The 27648-nt window shown below is 54.1% G+C and overlaps 1 protein-coding gene across 1 annotated transcript; it reads left to right on the plus strand.

The window, feature by feature from the left end:
* The first annotated feature begins 1824 nt into the window (after nucleotides 1–1824).
* Nucleotides 1825–27237, plus strand: ZNF282 (zinc finger protein 282). Its single transcript, XM_067747316.1, has 8 exons — nucleotides 1825–2121; nucleotides 5284–5703; nucleotides 12655–12781; nucleotides 13286–13405; nucleotides 15174–15293; nucleotides 17030–17143; nucleotides 18272–18385; nucleotides 24033–27237. The coding sequence occupies exons 1-8, from the start codon at nucleotides 1957–1959 to the stop codon at nucleotides 24824–24826; spliced, it is 1974 nt and encodes a 657-aa protein (XP_067603417.1). The 5' UTR covers nucleotides 1825–1956; the 3' UTR covers nucleotides 24827–27237.
* Nucleotides 27238–27648: the final 411 nt, after the last annotated feature.

The following is a 27648-nucleotide window of genomic DNA, read 5'->3' on the forward strand; positions in this document are numbered from 1 at the left end:
TGGTCCATGGACAGCAGCCCCCTCCTCGTGCCCTTCTTGTTTTCCTTCTGGGAAGTGTCCCCCAGTCCCCCCATTCACCATGCATCTGCTGTATCCACTACTGGTTTTTGTGACCTGTGGTTGCTAGGATTGGCAGTTATAAGATAATGCTAGTACCACGAAGCCTGTGCATTTAAATCCTGTTTGAGCTGAGTAGCTTTGCTCATATCTCATGATAGTGAACTGAACTCTGGCTGCCAGGGGTGAAAGTACGATGGCTCTGTGTGTGCAAAATTCACCCTCTGTGAAGGAGAAACGTAAAGTGGATATACTATGTGGTATCTTATTGTGTAAAAAGAGAAGTAGTTATAAGTAGTTTAATGCTTAGGAAGGGAAGTAATTTTAACTACTTTATATTGAAAAGATAGCTTAAACGCTTGGGACTAACCTAGCTTCTCTTCCACCTCTAGGAACAAGGGAAGATGTTGATGTATAGGTCAGAATGTGTGCTCTGAAATGTGTCTCACTGGTGGAAATGAGTTTACTTGGAGCTTTTCAGAGCTTTTACTTGCCAGTTTCCTCTAATAATAGTGACATGATATTTACAATCGGGGGCAGCCTATGGCCAAGGAACAGAGGGAAGAAAATCACTGGCTTCTGGGAACATAACCTTTGCTAACCTGTAAGCTCCTTGAGAATAGTATTAAGTCTGTGAGATACTCATTCTTTATCCTGGAAGTATGCCTAGCAGAGAAAGTACTTGATGACTGTCCTTCTGAGTACGGTGCTCTAAGTACATGTCTCACTTGGACCAATAATGCCCTTTCATATACTAAATGCAGTGGAACAAAAGAGTACTAGTCGGGGGTGGCCCTCTGGAAGGTCTGCCTCTACCCAGGGCGATAATCAGCCTTGGAGATCTCTGTCTTAACAAGATAGGGACTAGTCATTTAGGAAGACAGACACTATTTTGAGGATAATTACAAGGACTTACCTTTTGGAGGTAATTACTTTTGTTGGGTGCCTATAAGCACTGTTCTCATTTGATTTGTAACTGTGGAATAGACATTATTTTCTTCATTTATATATAAAGAGACCAAGTGAAGCTCAGAGAAGTGAAATTGCTCACGGTTACAGCTAATGAGTGGTGATTTTGGAATTTAAACTCAGGTATGTCAAACTGCAAAGCCCACCCGCTGCCCAAGCAGCAGCTGGCACATAGTAGGTGCTCAGTAAATATTTGTGGAATGAGTGAATGAGTTTTCCCCTTCCCATTTCTTCTCCATCAGCCTACCTTGTCCTCTCCCCCGCTCCTCCTCTGACTTGGCCTGACGTTTCAAAGTGACGTTGACTTACATTTAAAGGTTCTGGAAGAGGCTGCTGTTAAAATGCTGTGAGTGCACCTTACCTGGGAGGAAGAGTGTGGCCCTCTTCTGACACAGACCAGGTCACTTCTCTGTCATCCCGTCCAATGCAAAGGCCTGGAGCTGATCCAGGTAAATTTGGATTGAGACGAGGGAGAGTGGGGAGGTGAAGGCTGCAAAGGAGTGAGGCAAGAGGAAAGGCCAGAACAAAGAGTCTGGAGACAATTGCCAATTTTTCAAAAGGGTCAGGTCCTTTGGGATGGGATCCCCAATAAATATTAGCCGAATTAACAGAAATCCAGCCCCAGGGCCCGCCTGCCTTGTTGGGGACTCTAGGACAGGCAGGTATGAGAGGCATACCCGCGCAGGGTCACTTTGGGGGCGGCGGTGGTCCCCTGGCCCCGCAGCGGCCCCGTTGGTCCCCGCAGGCGGGCAGGAGCTCGGAGGCCATTGGCTGGCGCGCGGGCGGCGGAGGGGCGGGGAGCGCCGCCGAAGGGGACTGTTTGCTCCTACGGGCTGTAGATGGAGCTGTCCGGCCCCGGCGAGGGGGAAGGCGCCTGGAAAACGTTCTTCTTCTCCCTGGCCGGCCCGAGCGGGGAACAGCGCTCCCAGGATGCAGTTTGTGTCAACACGGCCGCAGCCTCAGCAGCTGGGCATCCAGGGCCTGGGGCTGGACAGCGGGAGCTGGAGCTGGGCGCAGGCTCTGCCCCCAGAGGAGGTCTGCCACCAAGAGCCGGCGCTGCGCGGGGAAATGGCCGAGGGAATGCCGCCCATGCAGGTGGGTGCACCCCCGCCGGCGCCATGGCCGCCCGCCTGCCGTGGGGGCGGGGCGGGGCGCAGGGCAGTGGGCGCCGGGCGGCTGGGGGCCCGGGCCGCGCGGGGCGGGGACGGAGGCCGGGTGGGCCGGGGCGCCGGGGGCTCGCGCGACAGGCCCGGCCCGGCGCCCTCGCAGGCCCCGCCCGCGTCCCGGAGCGGAGGGCGCCCGAGGCCGCGTGCCGGCAGGGCCCAGAGCCGGCGCCCGGGGAGGCCCCGCGGGGCGGGGGGCCCGGAACGCGCGGTCCCCGGGCCCTGGCGGGGCCGTAACCGCGTCACCCACCCCGGCCCGGGCTTGCCGAGGGGCTTGCCGGCCGCACTCGCGCCGGGCCGGCGACGTGGGCGCGCAGCGTACCTCGTCAGGTCACACTGCGGCCACTCTGACGAAAAGATGTTTTAAACGTTGTATGGCCATCTTTCACCGAGCATAACGAGCGATTCACCTTTCCCCGGCACCGGCTGTGATGGAGGGAAGGGGCCGCTGAGAGGCGATTCTGCCCTCCATCCAGCGGTGGGCAAACTTGGTCGCACATTAGAAGCACCTGAGCAGCTTAAGACTCCTGACGCCCAAGCCTCGTCCAGACCGGTTAAATCAGCGCCTCTAGGGTTGAGAATAGGCACCAGTCATTTCGTAAAGGTCCATAAGGATCTCGGTTCCGGAGTCAGAGCTCTAGAGCGGTGTGTAAAACACAAGGACGTGATGCTGAGAGAGGCCTGGATAGCTTTGCCCGGAGGAGAGTGTGGGAGCTGACCCTGGGCTGGACCCCGCGGAGCCTCCTCTGTCCCTGGCCTGGTTCTCAGCCAGCCGGGTTCTGACAAGTCCGCCAGGAGTTGCCGTGTCCTGTTTGATCATTTTTCAGCTTTAGGTCTCCAAACCTGTGTAGGGAAGCGGAACTTGCCGCCCCAAAATATGCCTCTTTGGCATAAGGATTATTTTAAGATGGTTATTTTAGAGGAGCTGCAGGCACAGGAGAAGCTCTGAAAACCAAGTAGGAGTTCCCTCTGTAAAAGAGAAATCTCCGTCGCTCTACCAGGAAGAGGAGCGTGACTCAGTGTCTCTAAGAACTCTCACCAGCGGAGAAGGCAAGGACGTACATCTGCATAAACCTGTACACCCTTGAGTCCTGGTCTTTTCCTGGTCACCTCCTGTGACTGACTCCTCCACCCCCCAACATCATCTGTCTTTAGCTGAAGATGGTATTTAAGGTAGTGGCCTGGGCCATTCTGGCGAGTAACTCAGTTTTCTGGGTCTCTCCCAGGTATACAGGAGGTATACCTGTTTTTTGTTTGTTTGTTTGATTTTATTTAGTTATTTTGGCTGCGTTGGGTCTTCATTGCTGTGCACGGACTTTCTGTAGCTGTGGCAAGCGGGGGCTACTCTTCGTTGAGGTGTGCAGGCTTCTCATTGTGGTGGCTTCTCTTGTTGCGGAGCACAGGCTCTAGGGGCAAGGGCTACAGTAATTGTGGCTCGAGGGCTCTAGAGCTCAGGCTCAGTAGTTGTGGCACACGGGCTTAGTTGCTCCGCTGCATGTGGGATCTTCCTGGACCAGGGCTCGAACCCGTGTCCCCTGCATTGGCAGGCGGATTCTTATCCACTGCGCCGCCACCGCCACCGGGGAAGCCCCAGAATACATGTTTTTAAACTTCGTTTTTCTCATGTTAATCTGTCTTATGTCAATTCGCCTATTAGAGCAGCCGAAGAACCTAGAAGGGTAGAAGGAAAATTTTTCTTCCCCAACACCTGCAAAAAGTAAACTGGGCCCAGTGACTCTCTGAACTTCCACCATCAGCCCTTGCCCCCTTCTGTAGGCCAGGCTGGAATGATGCCTGAATGAGCCCCAGTACACGGCTTTGCTGGAAATATTACTGCCTCTTATGGAGCAGGGTCTGGGGCCCAGACCCTGCTGCCCTTTCTCCCATGTCAGGAGTGATTCCCTGGAAGCTGGGTGATGCTCCTCTGTGGCTGTCACAGCTGCTCTGAGTTAGAGAGGGCAGTGAGCATGCCTGTCCCTACCTGCCCAGCGCACCTCTAAGTAATAGGTCTCCACTTCGCCCAGCCTGAGGGCCTCTTCAGCAGCGACGGAGAGAACAGAAAATGACACCTCCTCCTGTCCCATGTGGCAAGGAGATGCCATTTCAGCCCCGCTGTCCAGTAAGCCCTGGGTAGCTGGTATGGTATGGGGCCAGTTCCCAGGTCACCAGTGCACAGTGACCACCCCACTCTCGGTCACAGGGCTCAGCTCCTAACTTGCACCCAGGGGACCTCGCCCTCCAGGGTAAGGACCCAGAACTGGGGGAGTACCAGAGGGCCGGGACCATCAGGTACCCCTCCCCCCTGGGAAGCAGAGGGGGCTGGGAGGTCTTCTCTTCCTCTTAGAGATGTCCCCTCCTCCTCTCCTCAGTGAATGACATTTTTTGGCAAACCCACTTTTATTTTGCAAAATATGAATACGTACTTACATAAGGAGACAGAGCTGCTCGTCTGCTCTCTTGCTCGGGCTCCCGGTGTCTCCCTTGGCCACAGCCCTGCTGGGAAGGGTGGCAGCCCAGTTACCTGAACTGTGTTTTTTGTCACCTGCAGCACCTAGAACTACTCCAGTTGACAGTGCAGCGAGATGCTGTGGAATGACCGGCCACTTCTCTGTGGCTCTATTTCATCATCTTTAAAGCAGAGATAGATAATCATTCTTGCCCTAACCGGCTTAGAGATCGCTGGGAAGATTAGGGGCAGATGACTGACATGAAAATTTTTACTTTGAAACAGCAAACACTGGGCAGCTCTAGAGTTCATCATTAAGTCTAGCCCATGAAGAAAACAGATGGGCTCGCCAAGGAAAGTGGTTCGTGACATTTTAGCCTGGGGTCCACAGCCTTGACCTCTCAAGGGTCAAGGTGGGGTCGTAAACTAGTGGCCAGCTTGACTCCTGCAGATGGGAAGTGGGAAGATTGGGTGGGTGACTGCCCGAGCTCTTGCTGGCATGTTAAGGAACACCATAGCCTGAGAGGCAGGGGCTTGGCAGGAGAGCGAGACTCTGCGGCATTTAATGAGTTGTCCCCTGCTCTCAGGCCACCCTGCCTCCTCACACAGGGTCTCATCCCCGCTGTCACTTTCTCCCTCCTCGCACAGGCTCAGGAATGGGACATGGACGCCCGGCGACCAATGCCTTTTCAGTTCCCACCCTTCCCAGATAGGGCACCCGTCTTCCCCGACCGCATGATGAGAGAGCCCCAGCTGCCCACGGCAGAGATCTCTCTCTGGACCGTGGTGGCCGCCATCCAGGCCGTGGAGAGGAAGGTGGATGCCCAGGCCAGCCAGCTGCTAAACCTGGAGGGCCGGACGGGGACGGCCGAGAAGAAGCTGGCCGACTGCGAGAAGACGGCCGTGGAGTTCGGGAACCACATGGAGGGCAAGTGGGCGGTGCTGGGGACCCTGCTGCAGGAGTACGGGCTGCTGCAGAGGCGGCTGGAGAACATGGAGAACCTGCTGAGGAACAGGAACTTCTGGGTCCTGCGGCTGCCCCCGGGCAGCAAGGGCGAGGTCCCCAAGGTAAGTGGCGGTCCCCAGGGGCAGGGATGGCGGAGAGGACCAGCCCACGTGGACAGCGCTCTTTTTGTCAGGCCTTCTCACAGGCGTCTCTGGCTCCCTGTTGCCTGACTCAAGTGTCTTCTTCCCAAAGCCTGCTTCCACTCTAACCACTTCGTCTGGAATGTTCCACCGCCGCGAGGCTGGCCTCCAGCCATTCCCCACGGAGCCCGCAGGTGTCCCTCCCCAGGCGTCTGGGCGTCCGCAGATTCCGACAGCGCCTCATGCTTGGGTTTTCCCCTTGGCACCTGCAAATGACCCTTTGTCATTGGTTGTCTTCGTGTCTGCTCCTCTGAATGGTTGGGGACTGACCCAGACCACGCCAACCAGGGTCACTTGAGTCATGTCCACCGCCCTCCGGTGGGCCCTCCTCACAGTTCAGAATTCACGCTCCATTTCCTGTTCCGTTTTCTCTCCTGCTGTCCCCGGCTCATCAAGCCTGCGGGCTCGGTCAGCACGCCCCTGAGAAGATGGGGTCACCCTCCGGAGACTCCACGTGCAGCTGCGTGTCCTCTGCCTTCCTGTTACCGTGGGCTCGCACCCCACCCCTTCACTTGCTCCAGGAAGTCACGCAGCATCTGCCCTGTGTCCCCTGCATCGTCACCTCCTCCCTCTCCACTAGCTCATCCCCGCCTGCAGCGTCGCCCATCTCTGTAATAAAAAAAAACTCCCTCCAGCGGTGCCTCATTTCTCTGCTCCTCTTCAGAGCGGTCTTTACTTGCTGTCTCCAATTCTTTCTTCATTGTCTCTCTCTCCCTTTTTTAACCTTTTTTATTATAGAAAATTCAAACCTAGACCAAAGTAGATCGAATTGTGTGATGAACCCTCATGAATCCGTCGTCCAGCCTCTGCAGTTATCAGCTCTTGGACAATCTTGTTTCATCCAACTCCCTACCCACATCCCCCTCCCATTTTATTCTGAAGCACATCTCAGACAGCAGGCGTTTTAATTGTAAATATTTCAATAGGTAGCTCTAAAAGGTAAGGACTCTTTTTTTAATGTAATAATCTCAAGATTATCACTACTATAACAAAGATCTCAACCTACTCCAATATCCAGTCAGTGTTCAGATTTTCAGTTCTTCCAAAAATATTATATATTTTTTTCTGTTAGTTTGCCTGAATCAGAACTCAAATAAGTCCACACGCTGTGATTCCTGTGTCTCTTAAGCCTTTTCAATCTGTAAGTTCCTCCTTCATCTCTCTCATTTTTCCTTGTAGTTTATCTGTGGAGGAAACTAGGCCATCTGTCCTGAGGAACTTCTCACTCTCTGGATTCTGCTGTTGCATCCTCTGTGGTCTACATTTAACGTGTTCCTCTGTTCTCAGTATTCCAGTCAATTGGTGACTGGATGATTCTCCCGGGAACCCACGTGGTTGAGGCTTTTGCTGCCACTTCTCCGTCCTAGTGGTCTTGCCAAGGCTCTAATGACATCCATGGTATTAAAGCCAAGGGTTGTTAAAGCCGCAGTATTAAAGCCTCAGTCTTCATCTCCCTGCCCTGTCAGCAGCATTTCACGCAGGAGACCCCTCCCTCCTTGAGACACCTGTCCGCGTGCCCTCCAGGCTCCCCGCACCCCCTTGGTCCTTTTCCTGCATCACTACCTGCTTCTTCTCAGTCTTCTTCGCTGCTTTCCCCTCCTTTTCCTGACTTCTAGTGTTTGGCATGGTCCAGGGCTCCGTCCTGACCTTCTGCTCACTCTCTACACTCCCTCTCTCGTGATTTCATCCAGGCTCAGCGTTTTAGATGCTGTCAGCTCTCAAAGGCAGTCTTTCCCTCCCGCTCTGTCTCTGTATCCTGCCCAGACTTCCTCCTTGAATGCAGAGTCACGTTCCTACCTGTTAATTCAGCATCTCCATCAGGATGTCAGTAAGTATCTTAGATTTAACTCGACCAAACTGAACCCCCGATTTCTGCCTGAACCCTGTTCTACTCAAAGTCGTCCTCTTCTCCGTCGAAGACAAGAGCATCCTTCCAGCTGCTCAAGCCACAGGCCTTAGGGTCATCCTTCTCTCCTTTCTTTCTCGCACCCAACTTCCGCTATATTGGTAAATACCATCTGATTTTTCTTCAAAACATATGCACAGCCCAGCCACTCCTCCCCGCCTCCACGGCTCCCGCCTTCGTCTGTTGAAGCTGTCATCGCCTCCCCTCTGATTATTGCCATGACCTCCGCCCTGGTCCTCTTGTCTCCATCCTGGGCCCCCACCCCATACAGTCTCTTCTCAGCAGAGCAGCCAGAGTGATCCTTTAAAAATATCAATCAGTCATGACTTCCCTGGCAGTGCAGTCCAGTGGTTAAGACTCCGCACTTCCACTTCAGGGGCCATGGGTTTAATCCCTGGTCGGAGAACTAAAACCCTGCATGCTGCACGGCGAGGCTAAAAAATAAATATTCGTTGCTTTCTTCCCTGCCCCCGTACCCCCAATAAGGAGGAAGAAAAAATACAAATCAGTCATATTACACCTCTGCTTAAAACCCCCCAAATGGCTCCCCAACTTATTGAGCATAAAAGCCCCCATTTCGTCACTGGCCCCTTCCCTGTGGCCCACCCATCCGACCTCCTTTCCCCCCACCCCCTCTTGCCCACTTGTTGCTCCCCACGGTCCCATGGCAAGGACTTTCCTCCACTGAAGGGCCCCCGCCCCGTCGCCCCCATCAGCTGTTCTGCTAAGCTGCCACTGGACCGCTGTCCCTTCCTGGCCACCCAATCCCGGCGCACTCTTTCCCCGGTCCCTGCTCTCATTTCCTCCAAAGCACTTACACCATCAGGCATCTTAAATATGTACTTTTTTTTTTTGTCTCTTGGTTGGTTTCCCTCTTCTTGGTTCACTGCAGTGTCTCCGTGCCTACAGCAGTACCCGGCTTATAGCAAAACATGTTTGCCGAATGACCCTCCAGCTGGAGGGCTCACGCTTCCACGTAAGGCACTGGGCCTTCTTGGTCTTTGTATCTGGTAGCCGACCCAGTGGCTTCGCCGGAGGAGGTGCTGGACGGTGATCCATTGAGGCCACGCAGAGCTGAGTTCTAACAGTGGCTGTGGTTCCTCCCTAAGCCACCCCCACCACTGCAGCCCCCAGGGGCTCGTTTTTGTCGAGTTTGGCTTATATAACATATTGCTGTGCGGCATAGGTGGCATCTCCTCCCACGCTGCCCTTTGCCCTCGTCTGCGCCCTGCTTTAACTCGGTGCTGCGTCCCGGCCCTGCTGCGCGTTCTGTGTGTTGGGCCAGGCGTTGGGGGTCTTGAGTTGACACCTACCCTCACGGAACAATGGAATGGTTGTGGGGTCCGTAATTAGAAGGCTTGGGTTTGAATTTTGGCTTTACCACGTGCCGGTTTTCCTACCGCAGGTCAGCTATGTTTTGTGTTGTCTCTGAGCCTCCTCAATTCCTCTTTGGAAAGAAGTGAAGTGTAAATAAGTAATTTAGTAAGTAAATTCCCAGGTGGTCTCTCTGAGCTTCAGTGTTCTCACCTGTAACACGAAGTTGATACTATGCCTACTTCGTGGAGTTGTGAGGTTTAACTGATATCGCTGATGGGACAACAGAATGTAGCTCATTGTAGTAGTTCTCTATTGCCATGTAACAAATGACCCCAACCCTTAGCAGCCTAAAAAAAATTATCATTTATCATTTTACAATTTTCGTGGGTTAAGAATTCAGGAGCCGCTTAGCTGAGTGGCTCTGGCTCAGAGTCTCATGAAGTTACAGTCAAGCTGATGAGCTGCAGATGACTGATGGGCTGCAGTCATCTGAAGGCTTGACTGAGGCTGGAGGACCGGCTTCCAGTACGCCCACTCGCCTGTTTTGGCAGGAAGCCTTAGCTAGTTCCTCACCACTTGGACCTGCCCCACAAGGCTGCTTGAGCATTCTCACAACATGGCAGCCGGCTTCCCCTAGAGTGAGTGATCCAGAAAGAGAGACCAGGATGGAAGCTACAATGTCTTTTATGACGCGGCCTTAGAAATTGTATACCGTCACTTCTTTATTCATTTGTTAGGAGCAAGTCACTCAATCCTGCGCTCAAGAGGAGGAAAATTCGGCTTTATTTTTTGAAGGGCTTGTCAAAGAATTTGCAGACATATTTTAAAACCTCCATAACCATACGGCACCATGAGAATGTTAATTAATGTTGCTGGCAGTAGTTTCAGTTCATTGTAGACTCTTGGCCTTGCTAGATGCATTCTCTTTGTCAGATTCAAATTTCAGGCTGCTGTCTCTCAGCTTCTCTGTGCCTCGTGGGTTCTATTAAATTGGTTAATTGTTCATGGATAATTCATGGATATTCTTTCCTGTCTGGCTAGGCTGTGGGTTCCCTGCAATCTTGGCCCATGTCTCAGAGTTCTGCTGCATCCTAGCAGAGTGAGGCTTTTGCAGAGTGATGTCTATTTCCAGTTGTGGGACCATGATTCTGGAATTTTGACTGGTGAAGCGGGGACAGAGGAGTTGGTGTGTCGGAAAAGATAACAAACTTGGTTTTGGATGCATTTAGTTTGAGGTACTTAAAAGATGAATAGGGACTTCCCTGGCGGTCCAGTGGTTAAGACTTCACCTTCCATTGCAGGGGGTGCGGGTTCGATCCCTGGTCAGGGAGTTAAGATCCCACATGCCTCGTGGCCAAGAGAACAAAACATAAAACAGAAGCAATATTGTAACAAATTTAATGAAGACTTCAAAAAAATGGTCCATATCCAAAAAAAAATCTTAAAAAAAAAAAGATGAATAAATGAAGCCACTCAGAAGGCTATTGAAATGTGAACTTTGAAGGGAGGAAGGAAAGCTGAAGGGTGTCATCTGCAAAGAAGTAACCACTGAACCCGTGAAAAGAATGAAGCTGCCAAGGGGAAAGTGATGAAACAGGGCAGGGTGAGAGCAGAACCATGGCCCCGGGGCGAGGAAGAGGGAGCAGTACAGGAGACGTGAACCAGGTGGGCAGGAGGCAGCGTGGTCGTGGAAACCAAGCAGGAGGAAATTCCAGGAAGGTGGTCTGACCTTTCAGAGAGGTCTGAAGGGGTGAAAGCTAACAGCAGGAGGCTGATGACCTCTCAGGATGAGGTTTCAGAGAGTAGAGGATGCTCATAGACAGATTTCGGGGGTTAAGGATGCCTGGATGGGGAAGAAAGCACAGAACGTGTGTCTCGGGATGTGTCAAGTGAAGGGGAAGAGCAGACTCATTTGTGGTGGCAGAGTTGAGTGGGGCTCCTCTCGGGTTGGGGGTCCTGAAGGGGGAGACGGAGAGACGGAAAATGCCAAAGGGAAAAGGTGGTTTGGGTTGAGTTTCACAGGCAGGAGGAGGAGAAATGAAGGGTGCACGTGGGGGGCAGGGGTGCTGGCTTGGCAAGAAGGAGGGCGGAGGTGGGAGTTTGTCAACAGCGACCTGCCATCGAGGGGAGACCGGAGGAGATGGCGGGAGGCCCGGGGAGCACTGGGGAGAGGTAAGCGTGCGAAAGAAGCCCCCCGGGGAACACAGGGAGATGCCAGCGAGATCGCCAGGAGGCCTGAGTGTGTGGCGGTTGTCACCTGCAGAATTTTGTGACTTTTATCTAGAGCAGAGAATTAAAATGAAGAAAGGGGTCTGTATCCGTTTTCCCAGGTTGGGGATTTGCCGAAGTCGGGTGGAAGGTCCAGGGAATTAGGAGTTCTAGTTCCGTTTCTAAAGATGGGAGTGAGCTGTCAGTCAGTGGGTGACATACAGGTCTGCACGTGGCCCCTGCCCAGTCGCCCTTAGGGTGATGAGCACCTGATGACAGGGCTGGCATTTATCGTTTGTGTACGAGCACTGCCCACTTACCAGGCAGTGCGCCAGCAGGCCTGACACCGAGAGTGCTGCTTTTTTCATTCGCACAAAGGTGCCATGTGTCAGGTACAGAGACCGATGGACTAGGGTCAGGGCCTTGGGGAGAACTGAGGGCTTGGATTTCAGAGTGAGAGGGAAAGGCTGGTCCAGCAGGGATGGGAAAGTGGTAGGAGGTAAGGCTATGTGGTCAGAGAAGTGAAGCTCAGATATTGAAGTCTTGGAAGTGAAACCATCTTGAACAATTCTGTCCGAGATGAGGCCATGATGGTGAGTGACTGAAATGAGTACAGACAAGAATCCTCGTCGAACTGAAATAACAGCTTTATGGAGCAGATTAGATGACCTTGAACACCAGGTGACTGACACTGGATGCTGGATGACTCAGGCCACAGTGGGACCTTCCTAGTGTTGGCAACAGCTATTCAACACATTCAACAAATATTTATTGACTCCAAACTACATGCTTTTAGATGCTTGGGATGTAGCGGTGCACGAAACAGATCAAGATTCCGGAGCCTTAGCACGGGCAAGTTTTAGTGACAAAAACACGACTGTGTACCTAGGGGTGACCTGACTGAAGTACAGGTTCTATAACAGGGTTTTATTGGACTTGGCTTGCTAATACGCACTCCAGGAACCTACTGCATCTCTGTCACCCTGAATGCCAAAAGCTTTACCTTCAGGTACCCAGTTTACCTAAAAGTGAAATTACAAAGGATGTGGTTAAATGCTTAATTTTTACTTATTTATTTATTTTTTTTGCTGTACGCGGGCCTCTCACTGCTGTGGCCTCTCCTGTTGCGGAGCACAGGCTCCGGACGCGCAGGCTCAGCGGCTCCGTGGCACGTGGGATCCTCCCGGACCGGGGCACGAACCCGTGTCCCCTGCATCGGCAGGTGGACTCTCAACCACTGCGCCACCAGGGAAGCCCTAAATGCTTAATTTTTAAAAGGTTACTGGAGGCACAGGATGATCAGGAACAGAGTGGACTGACTCCACTGAAACGGGCCGAGCAGGATGGGGGCCGTGGGTGCAGCGGGCCCAGTGCCCCTGATGGGGAGTTGGTGGGGGGAGGAGCGAGCAGGGGGTTCCAGACTAAAACTCTTGTTGGCCCAGGTTCCGGTGACTTTTGTAGACATTGCTGTTTACTTCTCTGAGGACGAGTGGAAGAACCTGGATGAATGGCAGAAGGAGCTTTACAACAACCTGGTTAAGGAGAACTACAAAACCCTGATGTCCCTGGGTAAGGGCGCCTTCCCTCCCCTGTGGCAAGCACCTTGGGAGTGGGGAGTGAGATGCTTCTTGACCCATGGTGCACCACCCCCGGGCAAGGTGTTTCATGTTCATACGTCACGGAAACTCAAGAAACGATTTGCTTGGCTGCTAGGAAGTTAGAATGACTTGTAACAGAATGGAAGGTAAAAACAGGGCCTATCACTGCGGGGCTGAACACTGTGCTGCCACCATTTTGGAATTACAGCCAAACAGCGTCACTACGTGCTGACCCCCAGCAGCCTTGGATAAGCCACAGTCGCTCTGCTGCTGGCTTTCAGAGACCAGAAACTGGAGAATCTATTGACTTGTTTTCATAGTTCCTCATGAGAGATTACCTGACGTACTCACATAACGGCCACCACCTAGAGGACTGCTGGGGTGGGGTGGGGGAGGGGAGAGCTCCACATCGCCCTTGATCGGGGCCCATTGATCAGCTTCACTCAGCCCTTCCTTCCCTTCCACCTCATTCCAGACTCGGAAGGTCCAGTGTCCAAGCCAGATGCTCCACCCCAGGCCGAGCCCCGGGAAGAGCCTTGCGTGTGGGAGCAGCGTGACCCCGAAGAGAGAGGAATCCTGATGGATCCAGACACAGGTGATGGCAGCCGAAGACAGCCCTAGGTCCAGGGCAGGGTGGGAGAGAAGCACCGCCATCCCTGCATGAATTCCAGGCGGGCTTCTCCCGAGTTGTTCGTGGGGCCAGTTCTGCTGCCCTTGAAATTTGGCGGTCACCTACAGGAAGAGTTTCAGGGCCAGAAAGCGCACCACAGATGTTTGTCTTTTGGGTCAGAACCATGTAGCTCGAGATGCCCAGGTAAGCTGGAGAGAAGAGGAAGCAGCGGGGGCGGGGGGGCGCCTTGCAGCCTCCCAGCCCTGATGGGCGCCCTAGACCCGAGTGCAGCTCCAGCCTAGGGAGGTGGGCAGAGGAGGCTCTGCGTGGCGCACGTGGGGTGCGTGGCCGACTGCTTCGGGCCTGGCTGTCTCCTTCAGCGTCCTCACCCCGTTCTCACAGACGCCCCATCACAGGCAGACTTACCCTCCAAAGCTTTCTCCTCATTCAAGGGAGATCTTACGTTCTGAGGATCCAGTTCCCCGAGAACGTCACACCTGGTGATGGGAGGTGCGAGGCTTCTCGGGACCTCAGCTCTCCTGAGCACTGTTGGGCCAGGTGAAATCTGGTCCTTGAACTGTATTCTCTGCCTTCTCCCAGGAGCCTTCACCCGTTGGGGCCCTCTGCCCTTCCTCCCTTTTCAGTGGAGGGTGTATTCACCGAAACTTCCTTAGAAGGTGGCTCAAGGCGGCCCCCTCCCCCCACTCTGCTCTCTTTATTGAGATATAATTCGCATGCTGTAAATTCACTCTTGAAGTGTATCATTCAGTTCACCAAGTTGTGCAGCCATCATCACTATCTAATTCCAGAACATTTTCATCATCGGGAACCCCACACCCATGAGCAGTCACTCCTGTTCTCTGGGCCTCCCCCGCCCAGCCCCTGGTTGCTGTGCATTTGCCTCTTCTGGACGTTTCGTCTAAATGGCTCCTTCCCTGTCTTAGGTACCACAAATGTGTGAGGTCAGCAGCTGTGGTAACCTTTCACAGTAAAGCAATGTAACCTCAGCCGTTTCACTGAGTTATCATCCATCCCTGTGCCAGATAGAACAGGGACCACTGTGGCCTTTTTATGGATGGACCAAGCAGACTGAGAGCCAGAGAGGGCAAGTGACTCATCCTCTGGACTGGGGGCAGAGGTGAAACCAGGATCCGTGTCTTCCACTTCTTCATGTAGTCTCTTTCCTGCTGTCTCCTGCGGGGGCTAGTGTTATACATCACACCATAGACCCTCACAAGAGGAACATGCCCCTGTGGTCACGTCACGGGGTCTGCATGGAAGACATGTTATTGTCTTTTATGCAAAAGGATGCTGTGCCTTATCCATTCCAGGAAGGGATGGGGTTGCTTCCCTTTGCCCAGTCTAACTTTGTGTGTGTGTGTGTGTGTGTGTGTCTGTCTGGCCCACTCTTCCTGACTGGGGTGCAGAACAAGGACGAATGTCTCCCACATGGAGGGAGACCTATGGCCTGTCCTGATTAGCACCCACCCAGCATGGGCTGTTTCTGGAACCCTGTCCCAGCCTTACCACACCTCATTTTGTGGCTTGGCCTACCCCCTTGTCCTGAATGTCAATCGCCTCTCTGCTCCCAGGACCTTCTGCTCCTGGGGGTTCCCCATAGTTGCCCAGAGAAACCCAAGACCCCTGTGCTCTTCCCTGGCCAGTGCTGTCAGCCGTGCTCCTGACCCCGAGAACGTCCAGCTGACGATCATTCATGAAAACGGCACCAAACGATGTGATTCTCTGTCCCCAGGAGCAGAGCCCCTGGTGCCTGCACAGGACACGTCCTCTCAGGTGAAGCGGGAGGAGGCCCTGTGTGCCCGGGGTCAGCGGGGCCTGGAGGAAAGAGCCATCCCCACAGAGTCCATTACCGGTGAGTGAGCTGACTGGCCGCCCAAGCCGGGTGGCAGAGGAAAGTCCAACGTGGTCTGCAGGCGCCCAGCATTGTCTGACGTGTGTGCCAGGCCAGAGGCCTGAGCTGAAAACGGAAGATTGTGGGTCCAGGATGGATGGAGAGACAGGGTTTCCCACGAGCCGCAGACTCGGCACACGACGTGGACGAGTTGCCAGCACGTCTGGGCTTAGCCGTTCTGTTTTCTCTTCTTTGTAATATCAGTTTTTAACTGTTCCTTTCTTCCCTTGGAAAGCAGTATCTGCAGAAGTACTGAGTGTGAGGCGTTTTACAGGTCCCGTGGGTGGGGGAATCTGTGGGTCCGTGAGACCTGCTTCCGACTGGTGGCAAGAGCTTTCGTTGTTTTAACCAAGCACTTATGGCTGCTGCCTCTGTGTCAGGCCCCGCACGGCCACAGTCCTGTCAGGAGGTCTGGATAGCTCCTCTTCGACAGCATTCTGGCTGGACTTTGTATGTGAGATCTCTGTTAGAGAAGATATGTATTTATTAGTCAGAGTTCTCCAAACAGTCAACAGGGTGAGTGTGTGTGTGCGTGTGTGTGCGCATGTGTGTAGAGATATTGATGGAGTGATTGAATTTAAGGAGCTGGCTTCTGCCAACTGGAGCACCGGGGCAATCTGCCGGCAGGATTCCCTTTTCCTCGGGATGTCAGTCTCTTGTCATTAAGGCCGCCAGGTGGTGGGACGGGGCCCACCCACATTATGGAAGGCAGTCCACCTTACTCAAAGTCTTGTTGAACTCCTCAAAACAAATAAAAACAACACAGAAACATCGAGAAGAATGTTTGGCCCAGTATCTGGGTACTGTGGTCTAGGCAAGTTGACACATAAAATTAACCGTCACAAGATATATTAACACACTGTAGCTCTTTACTTATCCACAGGTTAGAGCTCCACAAACCTCATCCCCCTTAGTCAAAGCCTCACACTCATAGGTGAGTGATAGCAGCCCTTTCCGCTTCCCAATTCATCAGGCCAGTTCCTCAGAGAGCATCACAGTGCTTCAGAGGGATCTTTAAGAGATAAGAGGGCAATAAAGGGTAAATGAGGTTTAATAGACTCTGCAGAGGAAAGAGGGTGTAGGATACATCTTAGAAAAACCCCATTAAGATGGTTAAGATAAAAGGCTTCCTGGGGCTTCCCCGGTGGCGCAGTGGTTGAGAGTCCGCCTGCCGATGCAGGGGACATGGGTTCGTGCCCCGGTCCGGGAGGATCCCACATGCCGCGGAGCGGCTGGGCCCGTGAGCCATGGCCGCTGGGCCTGCGCGTCTGGAGCCTGTGCTCCACGACAGGAGAGGCCACAACAGTGAGAGGCCCGCGTACCGCAAAAAAAAAAAAAAAAAAAAAGCCTTCCTGGAAGGTGTCATTTTCCTGGACGGTCCCTGCAGGAGGAAGACCTCCTTCCACGGTGTTGCTCAGGCCTCAGGCGTGAACCTCGGTTGAAGGAGTTAAGCTCTTGAAGGACAGGAAAGCTCTCTCGATGACATCACTGTTATGTCACCCCCTGTAGTATCCACTTATTTGCGGCAAAAGCTCCAGCAGCTGAGGCCAAGCTGACCTAAAGCTTTAATTAACTAGAATAATTACTGCTGATGTTTAGGGAAAAGAACTCATTGCATGACACGAGAGACTTAAAGCACCACCTTGCGGGCGTTTCCGTGTCCCCTGACACCTTTGCTGCTCTGTTCCCACAAGCAGACTCACCAGCTTCTGCCCAAGACCTCCTGTCCCGGATCAAACAGGAAGACCCCCCGTGCGTGTGGGCTCAGCAGGAGTTGGCGGAGAGGGACATTCCAACGGACCCCAACTCAGGTGAGCGCGCCGTCGGGGCACGTGGAGATGACTTCTGTAACCGCCAGAAAATCTATCCGATTGAGTCACTTTGGTCAAAGGCCAGTGAAAGACGCAGGGGATAAACTACAGTGTGTTCCTCAGGTGGTGACTTTGTACACATTTCGGCATATAACTATTAGCAAAGTGGGGAGGACTTCTCTAAAGGAATCATCACACTGATAATTTGTACTGTCAGTGAACTGATACTAATATGCCTTCACTGATTTCTGAAATATAATTAAAAAGCCTTTTAAAAGTGGTATATATTTCTGTGACAGAAAGAAAGAAAGTAATTTTACTTTTTCCGGAGTCTTCCTTGAGTGAATAGTAGTTAGGTGTCTCCCAGGAAACTTCTGGGGAAAGTCCAGGCGTAAAGGGAAGCATAAAAGAACAATAGGGAAGCTCTGCCCGCCCAGGCCCCATGTACGTGTGCACGCGGGCGTGTGTGTGCATGCGGGTGTGCGTGTGCATTTGTGTGCGTGTGCACTGTGTGTGCGCGTGTGTTCACATATGCTTGCAGAGCTGGAGGAGGCCAGTGTCATCTTGTTTGCTGGTTGTGACCCCAAAGTCTCATGCAGCCCCGCACACCAGGAAAAGAAGCAGCTGTAAGATCTAGGATTCCGTGTCGTTTGTCAACTCTACAGCTCCACAAGGGGGGAAGTTGAAGGGGTCCAGGGCAGGAGAGGAAGCAGTGCCCTCCCGACAGAGAGGCGGCAGTGTCCACGGCAGTTCCTATTAATGACCTGTGCCCACTGCTTCTGCCGTTGCCGATCTGGAAGGCCGACCTCTCCTCCCTTGGTCCTGTGGGCCATCAGAGGCCAGGCTCCCCTCCGGCCTGGCCCCGCAGATGGCCCTGGGGCTCCGAGGACAGAGCCAGAAGACCTGGGTTCCGGTCCTGGCTCTGCCTCCACACAGCCTCCTCCCCGGCAGCAGGACCAGTGAGGTCCCATCTGGGGAGGCTGTTGACGGGATGGGGACAGGGATACCCAAACTGCCACACGCCCTCTGAGCAGAGCAGCGGCCTCTGCACGTGGCGGTGTTCGAACTTCCGGTGGGATGCTCGGTGGAAAGCAACAGGCTCTAAGACTGCCTTCTTTCCCCGAACAGAGTCTCTGATCTCCGCACACGACATCTTGTCATGGATAAAGCAGGAGGAGCAGCCGTACCCGTGGGGCCCTCGCGACGCCATGGAAGGAGAGCTCGGATTAGATTCTGGCCCCGGTGAGTGGTGCACCCAGCGGGGCCCCTGGGTGTTTTGTCCACTGGGACGGTTGCTCACCCAGCCTAGCCCCTTACAGGGTGATGTTCTGTCATGGCAGCCTTTTGAAGGCCTGTATCAAAGCACTGTCCCCTTTCCTTCTGGAGGATGGCAGGTATGTTAGCTTCCTAGGGCTGTCTTGACAAAAATACCCAACTGGGTGGCCTAAAACAGCAGAAATTTATTCTCTCATAGTTCTGGAGGCCTGGAGTCTGAAATCAAAGGGTCGGCACGGCCATGCTCCCTCTGAAAGCTGTAGGGGAGCCCTGCCTTGCCTCTGCCTAGCTTCTGTGTTTGTTGGTGATCTTTGGTGTTCCTTGGTCTGTGGATGTGTCACCCCAATCTTCTGTCTTCACACGTTCTGTGTCTTATAAGGTCACGAGTCACATTGGATCAGGGGCCTGCCCTCCTCCAGTATGACCTCATCTTAACTACACCTGGAGAGATCCTATTTCCAAATAAGGTCACATTCTGAAGTACTTGGGGGGTCCAGATTTTGATGTTATCTTTTGGGGGGATATAATTCAACCCATCACAACAGGGAAAGGCGAGCAGGCTGGGAGCGAGCTGAGGCAGTGGTGTCACAGCAGGTGATGGCAGCAGGCGGCTCACACACTAGGAAACACTCACCAGAGCACCCTGGCAGCTGACCTCCCAGAGTAACTGGGAAGCTCCTGAAGCTCAGATAGGAAGAGGGGGGTTTCTTCTGCCGGCAAGTGTGAGGCCAAATACCTCCCCTGACTTGGCTCTCTTGGGTCTTTCTGGAAGCCCCCTGACTGGCTGAGGACCTCTGGCATGTGTTGGTGGGTTAGGTAACGCGTCGCATCAGGCTCACATTCCTTGCCAGGGCCAGTACCACTGAAACAGCTGGCTTAATGTCCTCTGGGTGATTGGGGTGGTGAAGGGACAGTTAATCATATGTTCCTTGCTCACATTCCTGACACCCTCTGAGAGCTCGAAATCCATGTCAGAGCTGAGGGACATGGGTTATTTCTGAATCTGAAGGGACATTTAAAACCCAGGTGAGCGGATCTCACTCTCCGTGAGACAGACTTAGTTCAGTCTGGAAGAGCAGAGTGGGGCCGGAGGAATGGGCAGGGGATGGCAGAGGAACGGTGCACATCCTTGTCTAAAACAGAATTTCAGTTGTCCTCTTTCTAACCTGCTGGTGGGGTGGGATGTGACAGGGACATCCGGGGGACCGCCTGTGAGGGCAGGAAGAAGCGATAGCGGTTGATGCTACCCCATCCTCTGCAGCACTCAGGCCACCATTTCTAGCCCTGGCCCTGAAGGCAGGGGTACCAGATCAGCAAACATTGTGCCAGGAAACTCCGCCCAAATCTTTGTCCCTCGGCGCTGCCTTCCGACTTCTCCAACTTGGCTAAGAGCGTGTGGGCTTCAAGGAGCCTTTTCCTGGGACCTGCGTGGTTGTGAAAACAGCGTGAGAAACTCGTGCAGAAATCGCCAGGCTTTGCAAATTACCAAAACGCTTTCCTTCTCCAGTTCGAATATGCCGAGCGGCTCATAGAACAGTTTGCCTCGTGCTGTTTTGTCTCTGGGAGGCCTTAGAAAGTTTGCATTTGGGAAGAAAGGCCCAGAGCTGGGAGAGAGGGGTATCTGGAAACGCTTCTCCTGCCCGCCCAGTCACTAGAGCCTCGTATCAGAGCCTCTTGTCTTTCTCCCAAAATGAACCTGCCTTCCGCTCATTAATGTTGGGATGTGAAATTAGTATCTCACCTGTGATTTCTTTGAGGTTTAAAACCCACCTAGTGCTGTGGTTGCCAAGGACCACCAGGTGGACTTTTGGTAAGACATGGCATCATGTGGTAGTCTTCTGGAGGGGGCTCGGAAGGGGAGAGGGGGCAGGGCTAGAGAGTAAAACACAGAAATACATGCATGTTCACGCCAACCCCCTTCCCTGGCCCTGCCGTAAACAAGAGAGAAAGACCCGGTGTCCTGCTTAACTCAAAGTCAGACGTCAGCCTAACCGGACGTTACCTTTTAGTAAAAAGGATTCCTGGCTTTATATATTAATGAGTGGATATTACTCTCTGCTCTCTGACAGTTAGTGTAAGACAGGAAAAAAGTCTGGTTCACTCAGAAGTAACGTGCATGGGGCTCCACTGAAGCAGGAAGTGTGAATAGGGGTTTGGAGTTCAGTGGCTACTGGGTGCTTCTGGAGAGAGTGGGGAGCCTCAGGCCAGACCACCCTACCCGGACGCCAGCACTCAAAACACACTCGCAAGTCACAGGATACGATTTGAAAGCAGCCTCCTGAAATTCCCACGTACTGCCTTGGGTTAAAACTGGTTAAAACAGTGATTCCAGCCTTTTTTAGTCTCTGTTACTTAACAAGTATTTACCTCGTGCCTGCTCTATGCTATGCAGTACTACAGGCACTTGGAATCAGTGGTGAAGAAGGGCCAGGGGCCTTTCCTTTTGTGGGACGGTGATGAACAGTAATCACGCAAACAAGATAAACTCGGGGTGGTAAACGCTGTGAGGGTGACGACTCAGGGAAAACAGGGGGCCGGGAGTCGGGGCAGGAAAGGAAGAAGCACTCGAGTGTGTCCAGATCACGAGAAGGAGCTGACCACGGGGCTGCTGGGGAAGGGAAGGCCATAAGGAAGGCCATCTGGGGAAGGAGGTTGGAGCAATAGACAAGGAGGAGTCTGACCACGTATGACCTATGGGCCAGGTTAGCGTCTGGATTTTATTCTAATATGAAAGGAGACTAACAGAGGGTTTGAAACACAGTGGTGACGTGATCTGGTTTACATTTTTAAAACGTACGTTTGGGAATTGACTGGAGTCAGGTGGGGAGAAAGGGCCAGAAGCAGGGAAACCATGTAGGAGCTAATGTAGTGGGTAGAGACCAGGTCAAGAGGTGATGGTTGGAAATATAACTGATAGATTGTCTGTGGTGGATGAGGAGACAAGAGTGACTCCTAGGTTTTGATCCGGAAACACTGGGCGAATGGGTGCTGTTTGCTGAAATGGTGAGTCCTGGAAAAGCAGCAGGTTAGCTGTGTAAATTAGGTGTTCTCCTCTGGACCCGTTCAACTTGAGATGACATCCAGGTAGCAATGTCAAGTAGACAGATGAACATAGGAGTCTGAAGTTGGAGAGCCTGGGGCTAGATTGATTGGGGAGTTACAGGTTGCAAGGACTTCTGACACCAACCACCTGGGATTAGGCCAGACTTCACAGGTGAGGCACCTCGTTCTCCACGTGACTGCTCTCATCTTACACAGCAGCTGCAAGTTCGAGGGTCCCCAGACCACCCGCACTTCTGACCAGCTGGCTGCAAATTCAGGGGTCTCCATTAACGCCTCAGGTGCAGTAATTCCCTAGAACAACTCACAGAACTCAGGAAAGTGCTATACTTACAATTAGTTTTATTAGAGCAAGAGGATGGATTCAAATCAGAACCAGCTGAAAGGGGAGATCCGCAGGACCAGGTCTGGGAGGGTCCTAAGCATGAAGCTTCTGTTGTCTACTCCCTGTGGAGTCGGGAGTGTCCTGCTCCCCACACAGCGATGAGTGACAGTACTGCCTACCAGAGAACCGCACTGGAGCCTCTGTGTCCAGAGTGTTTACTGGGATTTCTTTACATACGTGCAATTGATTGAATATTCAAACTGCTTTAAAGAATGAAGACATTTATCCTCTTACGTAACTAAGAGGTAGTCCAGTTCTAGCCTTGGTTGGCTCAAGGATGCAGCTATATTATCAAGGACCCAGGTTCTTTCCAACTGCTTGTTCGCTCATCCTTGGTGTGGATGGAGCAAGTTGGCCACAGCTGTTCCAAGTATCACCTCCAGGCCCAGAGGGAAAGGAGAGGCCGTCTTTTTGCCTGCGCTGTCTCCAAGGAGTGAGGATGCTTTCCCAGAAGCCTCCCAGCAAACACATCTCATCAGCCAGAACAAGGTCCCGTGCTTGTATCTGAATCAGTTACTGGCCAGTGAGTTCTAGAGTGAAAGTCCTCATGTTAGAGGTGGGAGGAGATGGTGTGACGTAATCCCCATGGAGAGTGGAAAACTGGGGCATGCTGAGTCATGGGGTAGGATGCCAGGGTTTGAGGTGTGTGATCTTCTCCAGCAGCGTTCAGCTACTTGAGTGCTGTCACTGCATTGGGGTCCCCCAGGCAAGCCCAACAGAGGAGAGGGGGCAGAGGGACCACAGGAGCTAAGCTGGGTCAGGAAGGGAGAACAGAGGCGGGGGGCGGGGCGGAGCAGGGAGGCAGTTGACAGAAGTGGTCTGGTGCTCACTCCGAGTTTGAAGAATGATCAGAGTAGGATTAGGATTGTTTGGGGTTGGGTTTCCTGGGAAACAGTCCCTGAGATGGAGGTTTACGTACACGTGGTTTCCTTGGGGGTCCTCTTGGGAATAACACCCACGAAGGAGGGAGAGTAGCCAATCAGGTAGAGGGAGAAGCAAGGCCCACAGTGCAGCTGTGACAGAGGCCACAGCCAAACCTGCAGGATTGACGGCATGACATCCTGGATTGAGGCTAGGAGAGTTACAGTGGCCCCTGCCCCTGGCCAGTGTCCTATGGAAATGGTTCTTTGCCTGGTCAGTGTTGGTTGGGATAGAGGGGGGCAGGCTGGGCCCAGTCTGTCTAGGAGTGTCACATAAGGAACACATGTCATGGGGAGGGGGCTCCTGCAGGAAGAAAGGACTGTGAACTGGGGATCGGGGAGGTGATGGAGGGTGAAGGAAAGAGAAGACTCCTGAATACAGTCAGCAAACCCAGTAGTGCCTTGGAAGTCGGAGTCCTGGGCCTCAGATCGCTGCTCCGATGCCCAGAGCCTGGGCTTTGTGCCCCACTGCCCCCAAGGTCGTGTGGAACCATGAACCCTGGAGACTCGGGGGTGCAGGAAAGGGCACCATTGCAGGAGCGAGACAGGCGCTTCCTGGGGAGGCTGGCTGGGCAGCCACTTCCACACGAGGATGAGGAGAGCGCCAGTCACGTGTGGTCCGCGGCCAGGTGGGGTCAGGCGCCAGGGTGGGACTCATATCAACCCAGCTGACCCCGCCGCAGTACAAAGCCGAAGGCTGCCTGCTTAGTGGAGACATAACTGCAAATCGCAGGGTGGTTATGCGCCCGGCCCCCTGCATTCCCCTCCTGTAGGCCTTCAGACGGGCTTTTCACCTGGGATAGGTTCTGGCAGACTCTCTCGCTCCAGTCGAGAGATTCTCCGTAGGTAAATTAGCACTGAACACCAGAATACAATTAAGTCTTATTATTTCCAGGCGATTCCGCCTTCCAAGGGGACTTCCGCAGAGCACCGCTCCTCTGCCCACCGGCTCCCGGCATCTGGGGGTGTTTCCTATCCTAACTGCGTGCCACCTGCCTGACCCGCTTCAGGTGCTCTCCAGCTGGTGGCTCTGTGCAGCTCCGAGGGTTGGGGAACCCTCGAGCACAGGGAACTTGATCATTTACCTTGTTCAATCCCCTCATCCTTTAGAGAAGCTGAGGCCCGGCTAGCCTGTGACTCGCAGGAAGCCGCAGAGGAACTAGTTAAGGCCCGGGGCCCCCTTGCAGGGACGGCGTGCGTCCTGGACCGAGCAGTGTCAGCATGTCGCTTCTTCGTGTCTCCCCCCCAGGTGACAGCCTGCTGATGGTGAAGAACCCGCCCCCGGCCCCGCCGCAGCCCCCGCCCGCCCCGCAGAGCCTGCCCCCGCTGCCGGCGCCCCCCGAGGACGCGGGCGGCCCCCCGAGCCGCGGCGGGGGCGCGCTGCTGGACGACGGCTTCCCCGCGCTGCCTGGGGAGCGGGGCGCGGGCGGGGCGCAGGCGGACGGCCAGGCGGGCGGCGGCGGGGCAGCCGGGGGCGCGGGCGGGGGCCCAGGCGGGGGCGGCGGGGGCTGCGGCAGCTGCTGCCCGGGCGGCCTCCGCCGGAGCCTCCTCCTGCACGGCGCGCGCAGCAAGCCCTACTCGTGCCCGGAGTGCGGCAAGAGCTTCGGTGTGCGCAAAAGCCTCATCATCCACCACCGCAGCCACACCAAGGAGCGGCCGTACGAGTGCGCCGAGTGCGAGAAGAGCTTCAACTGCCACTCGGGCCTCATCCGCCACCAGATGACGCACCGTGGCGAGCGGCCCTACAAGTGCTCCGAGTGCGAGAAGACCTACAGCCGCAAGGAGCACCTGCAGAACCACCAGCGGCTGCACACGGGCGAGCGGCCCTTCCAGTGCGCGCTGTGCGGCAAGAGCTTCATCCGCAAGCAGAACCTGCTCAAGCACCAGCGCATCCACACCGGCGAGCGGCCCTACACGTGCGGCGAGTGCGGCAAGAGCTTCCGCTACAAGGAGTCGCTCAAGGACCACCTGCGCGTGCACAGCGGCGGCGGACCGGGCCTCGGGGCCCAGCGGCCCCTCCAGGCGCCGCCAGAGCGAGACTAGGGCTGGGCCGGGGGAGGGAAGGGCCCGGTGGCAGGAGCAGGGGGCGGGGGCGAGCCTGGGGGCGTCCTGAGGCCCCACCATCCGATCCTGCCCTTGGTTCTCGGGGCGCCTTCCCTCCCTCTACCCCGCCACCTGCTGGAAGTCGGGAACAGGAATTGCACTCCAGATGGGGTCCCCTGAGTGTGGGGCAGGGGTACCCTAGACCTGTCCGGCCTGAATGGACAGCCCAGCTCTTCTCATAGGGTGGACCAAGGGGGCCGGCGCAGGGAAGGTGCCGGAAGGACAGCGGGTAGGTCCCTCTTCCGGCACCCCCCCTCAGACACCTAGCGTGCCCATTGGGCCTCTGGGGTCACAGATTGTGATCAGGGGAAACCACCAGGGAGTCTCGGAACCCTTCTGAGATAAAGAAATAGGTCCTAAAGTTAAGAGACCCTAAAAAGGAAGCGAAGGTGTCCTGGTGAGAGGAGGGACGTGCTAAGGGATGGATCTCCGTGATGACAACACTGCCTCGCGTTTGAATAGCGCTTTATACTTTTTTAAACACGTTTTCTATCCGTTATCTATTTTCACCCTTAGCCTATCTCTCTGAGGTACGTGGGGTAGGATTTTCCTGACTTGATAGCTGAGGAAAGTGAGACACAGGTGAGATGGTTTGCCCGAGATCACACAGAAGAGAGTGGCAGGGCTGGGACCAGAGCCCTGCCCCCAGCGCAGTGTCCCCACCACACACACTGCCTACCTCTGGCATGTGAGAGACCTCTCTGGCCTGGTCTCTCTCCTCTCTCTTTCCCCTGACCCACCAAAAATAATCAGAAGCAACAGGGGCCAACTCATGGGGTTACTGGGAATGGGGAATAGATTGACTAGAAAATGCCCGGGGTTGTGCTTCCAGAAGGTTCTTCCTGTGTGGGCACTGCTGGGCGGGAGGGAGGGCTGCCGGCCCCCAGCCTGTCCCTCCCACCTCCAGTCCCTCTACCTGGTGCAGCAGCATCTTTCCACTGCACAGCAGTGACCTGGCCCTCCAGAGGCAGCTAGCACCCTGGCTCAGACCTCATCCTGATGATCTATTCGTTTCCCAGGGCACAGGGGTGAGGGAGAGGCTCTTGCTGCAAGAGCAGCTATCAAGGAAGTGAGTCTCTTCCCAGGAGGGCCAGGGCCAGTAGGTGCTAGTGTCTGAGAGCCTCAGTCTCTCTCCTGCCCTGAGCCTCCCAACTGGTGCTGTCTGTTAACCGACCATGCTCGTGGACATGGACACAGACCCTCCTCTGCTCCAGACCCTGCAGGCGCCTCGGGAGGCGCCCAGAGGACTCCCCGTGTCAGTACATCTGCTCTGTGGTCCTGATGGGCCACAGCCTCCCTATCTGCGTCTTGCATGGCCAGGCACTGGGGTGGGGTGGCACGCCCCAGGACCCTTGTTTGTGTCAAGAATGACTTCCGCTCCTGCCATCGATCCCACTTCTCTCCCAGCTGGGGAGCACGTGTGTGAGCGCTCTGCTTCTGCCCTTCCCCTCATCTGTGCCGCTCTGCTTTCCTCAGACCCCTTTTTGCCGTGCAAAGGGAATTCTTGAAATTAAATAAAAGGTGTCCAGATTGCAGACTGCATGTTCACAAGGCCAGAGGGCTCTCCAGCGTGGCTTCGTACAGTAAACCCTCAATGAACTGGAATCCAGCTAACTGAGATTTTTCCCCCCTTTATTCTGCTTTTTGAAGGAGGCAAATCTTAAGAAAATGAGAAGTTAAATATAGACAAGCTCAATGGAGTTCTGTTGGAGCAGAAGGGGACCCTCTAGTCCATTGTACTGATTGGGAGGCAGCAGTAGTCTGCTTTTCAAAAGCACGTGGAGAAAATCAACATTTTCATAACCTAAATCATGGGAAGTAAGGCCAACAGGTTTTTTTGTTTGTTTGTTGCTTCTTTGGGCTGTTAAGAGTATGAAGGAGGGGGAGAAATCCCTACTGAGACATGGGTTTGAAACATTTGAGCCCATAGCTCGAGTCTGTCCCTTTATTTTACCCTTGAGGAGCTGATTCCCAAAGAGGTTTAGTGACGGATGAGTGAGAGAGCCAAGGCCAAGTTTCTGGTTTCTCGCGTCCTAGTCTGGTGGACCCCACGCACCAAGTGCCCCTCGGTTATGCCGCAAGTCAACCCAGCCTCCAGCACCAGCCCCTGGGGGAGTCCTAGAGTGAGCTCTAACGCCCCCCCCCCGGAGCTGAGCAAAGGTGGTGACACTCAGTGTGGACCTCCCCCAGGCAGCGAGGATCCTCAGCGTGGACCCTGCAGTCCACTTACCGAAGCAGGACGGCGGTCCTACTTTGGGGGTGGATTTTTATTTTCCTCCCGATAATGTGTTAATTAAAAGTATTTTAATTAAAAGATTAATGCATGCAGTAAAAATCGGTTTAAAAAATAATGAAGAGTAAAACTCTTTCCTACCAGATTCCTGTTGAGAGGCATCCGCTGCTGAGAGCTTATATGTCCTTTAGACCTGGAGGAGCCGGGGCTTAAAGGATGCATTGAATGCAGCAGGGGAAGGAGGGAGAGGCAAAGTGGGATGAGGATGGAACATGTCGGGGAGGCAGGAACTGGGGAAGTAAGGCCGGAGACTGGCCTGGCTAGAGCCGGGGTGTATGAAGTTGTAGGTGATGTAGATGTAAGGTGAGTCGTGACCGGGCCACGGAGGGCCTTCAGTGCCAAGACTCTTCCACAGACGGGCTGCCAGTTAGCCTGCGATCCGCTGTGCCACAGACACCCTCATCCCCCCGCTTAGAACTCCTTAGAAACAGTGCATAGCTTCCTCAGAGAGGAAGTCTTGAGACGGCAG

This window comes from Pseudorca crassidens, chromosome 8, assembly GCF_039906515.1.
Source record: "Pseudorca crassidens isolate mPseCra1 chromosome 8, mPseCra1.hap1, whole genome shotgun sequence".
Classification (NCBI taxonomy): Eukaryota; Metazoa; Chordata; class Mammalia; order Artiodactyla; family Delphinidae; genus Pseudorca; species Pseudorca crassidens.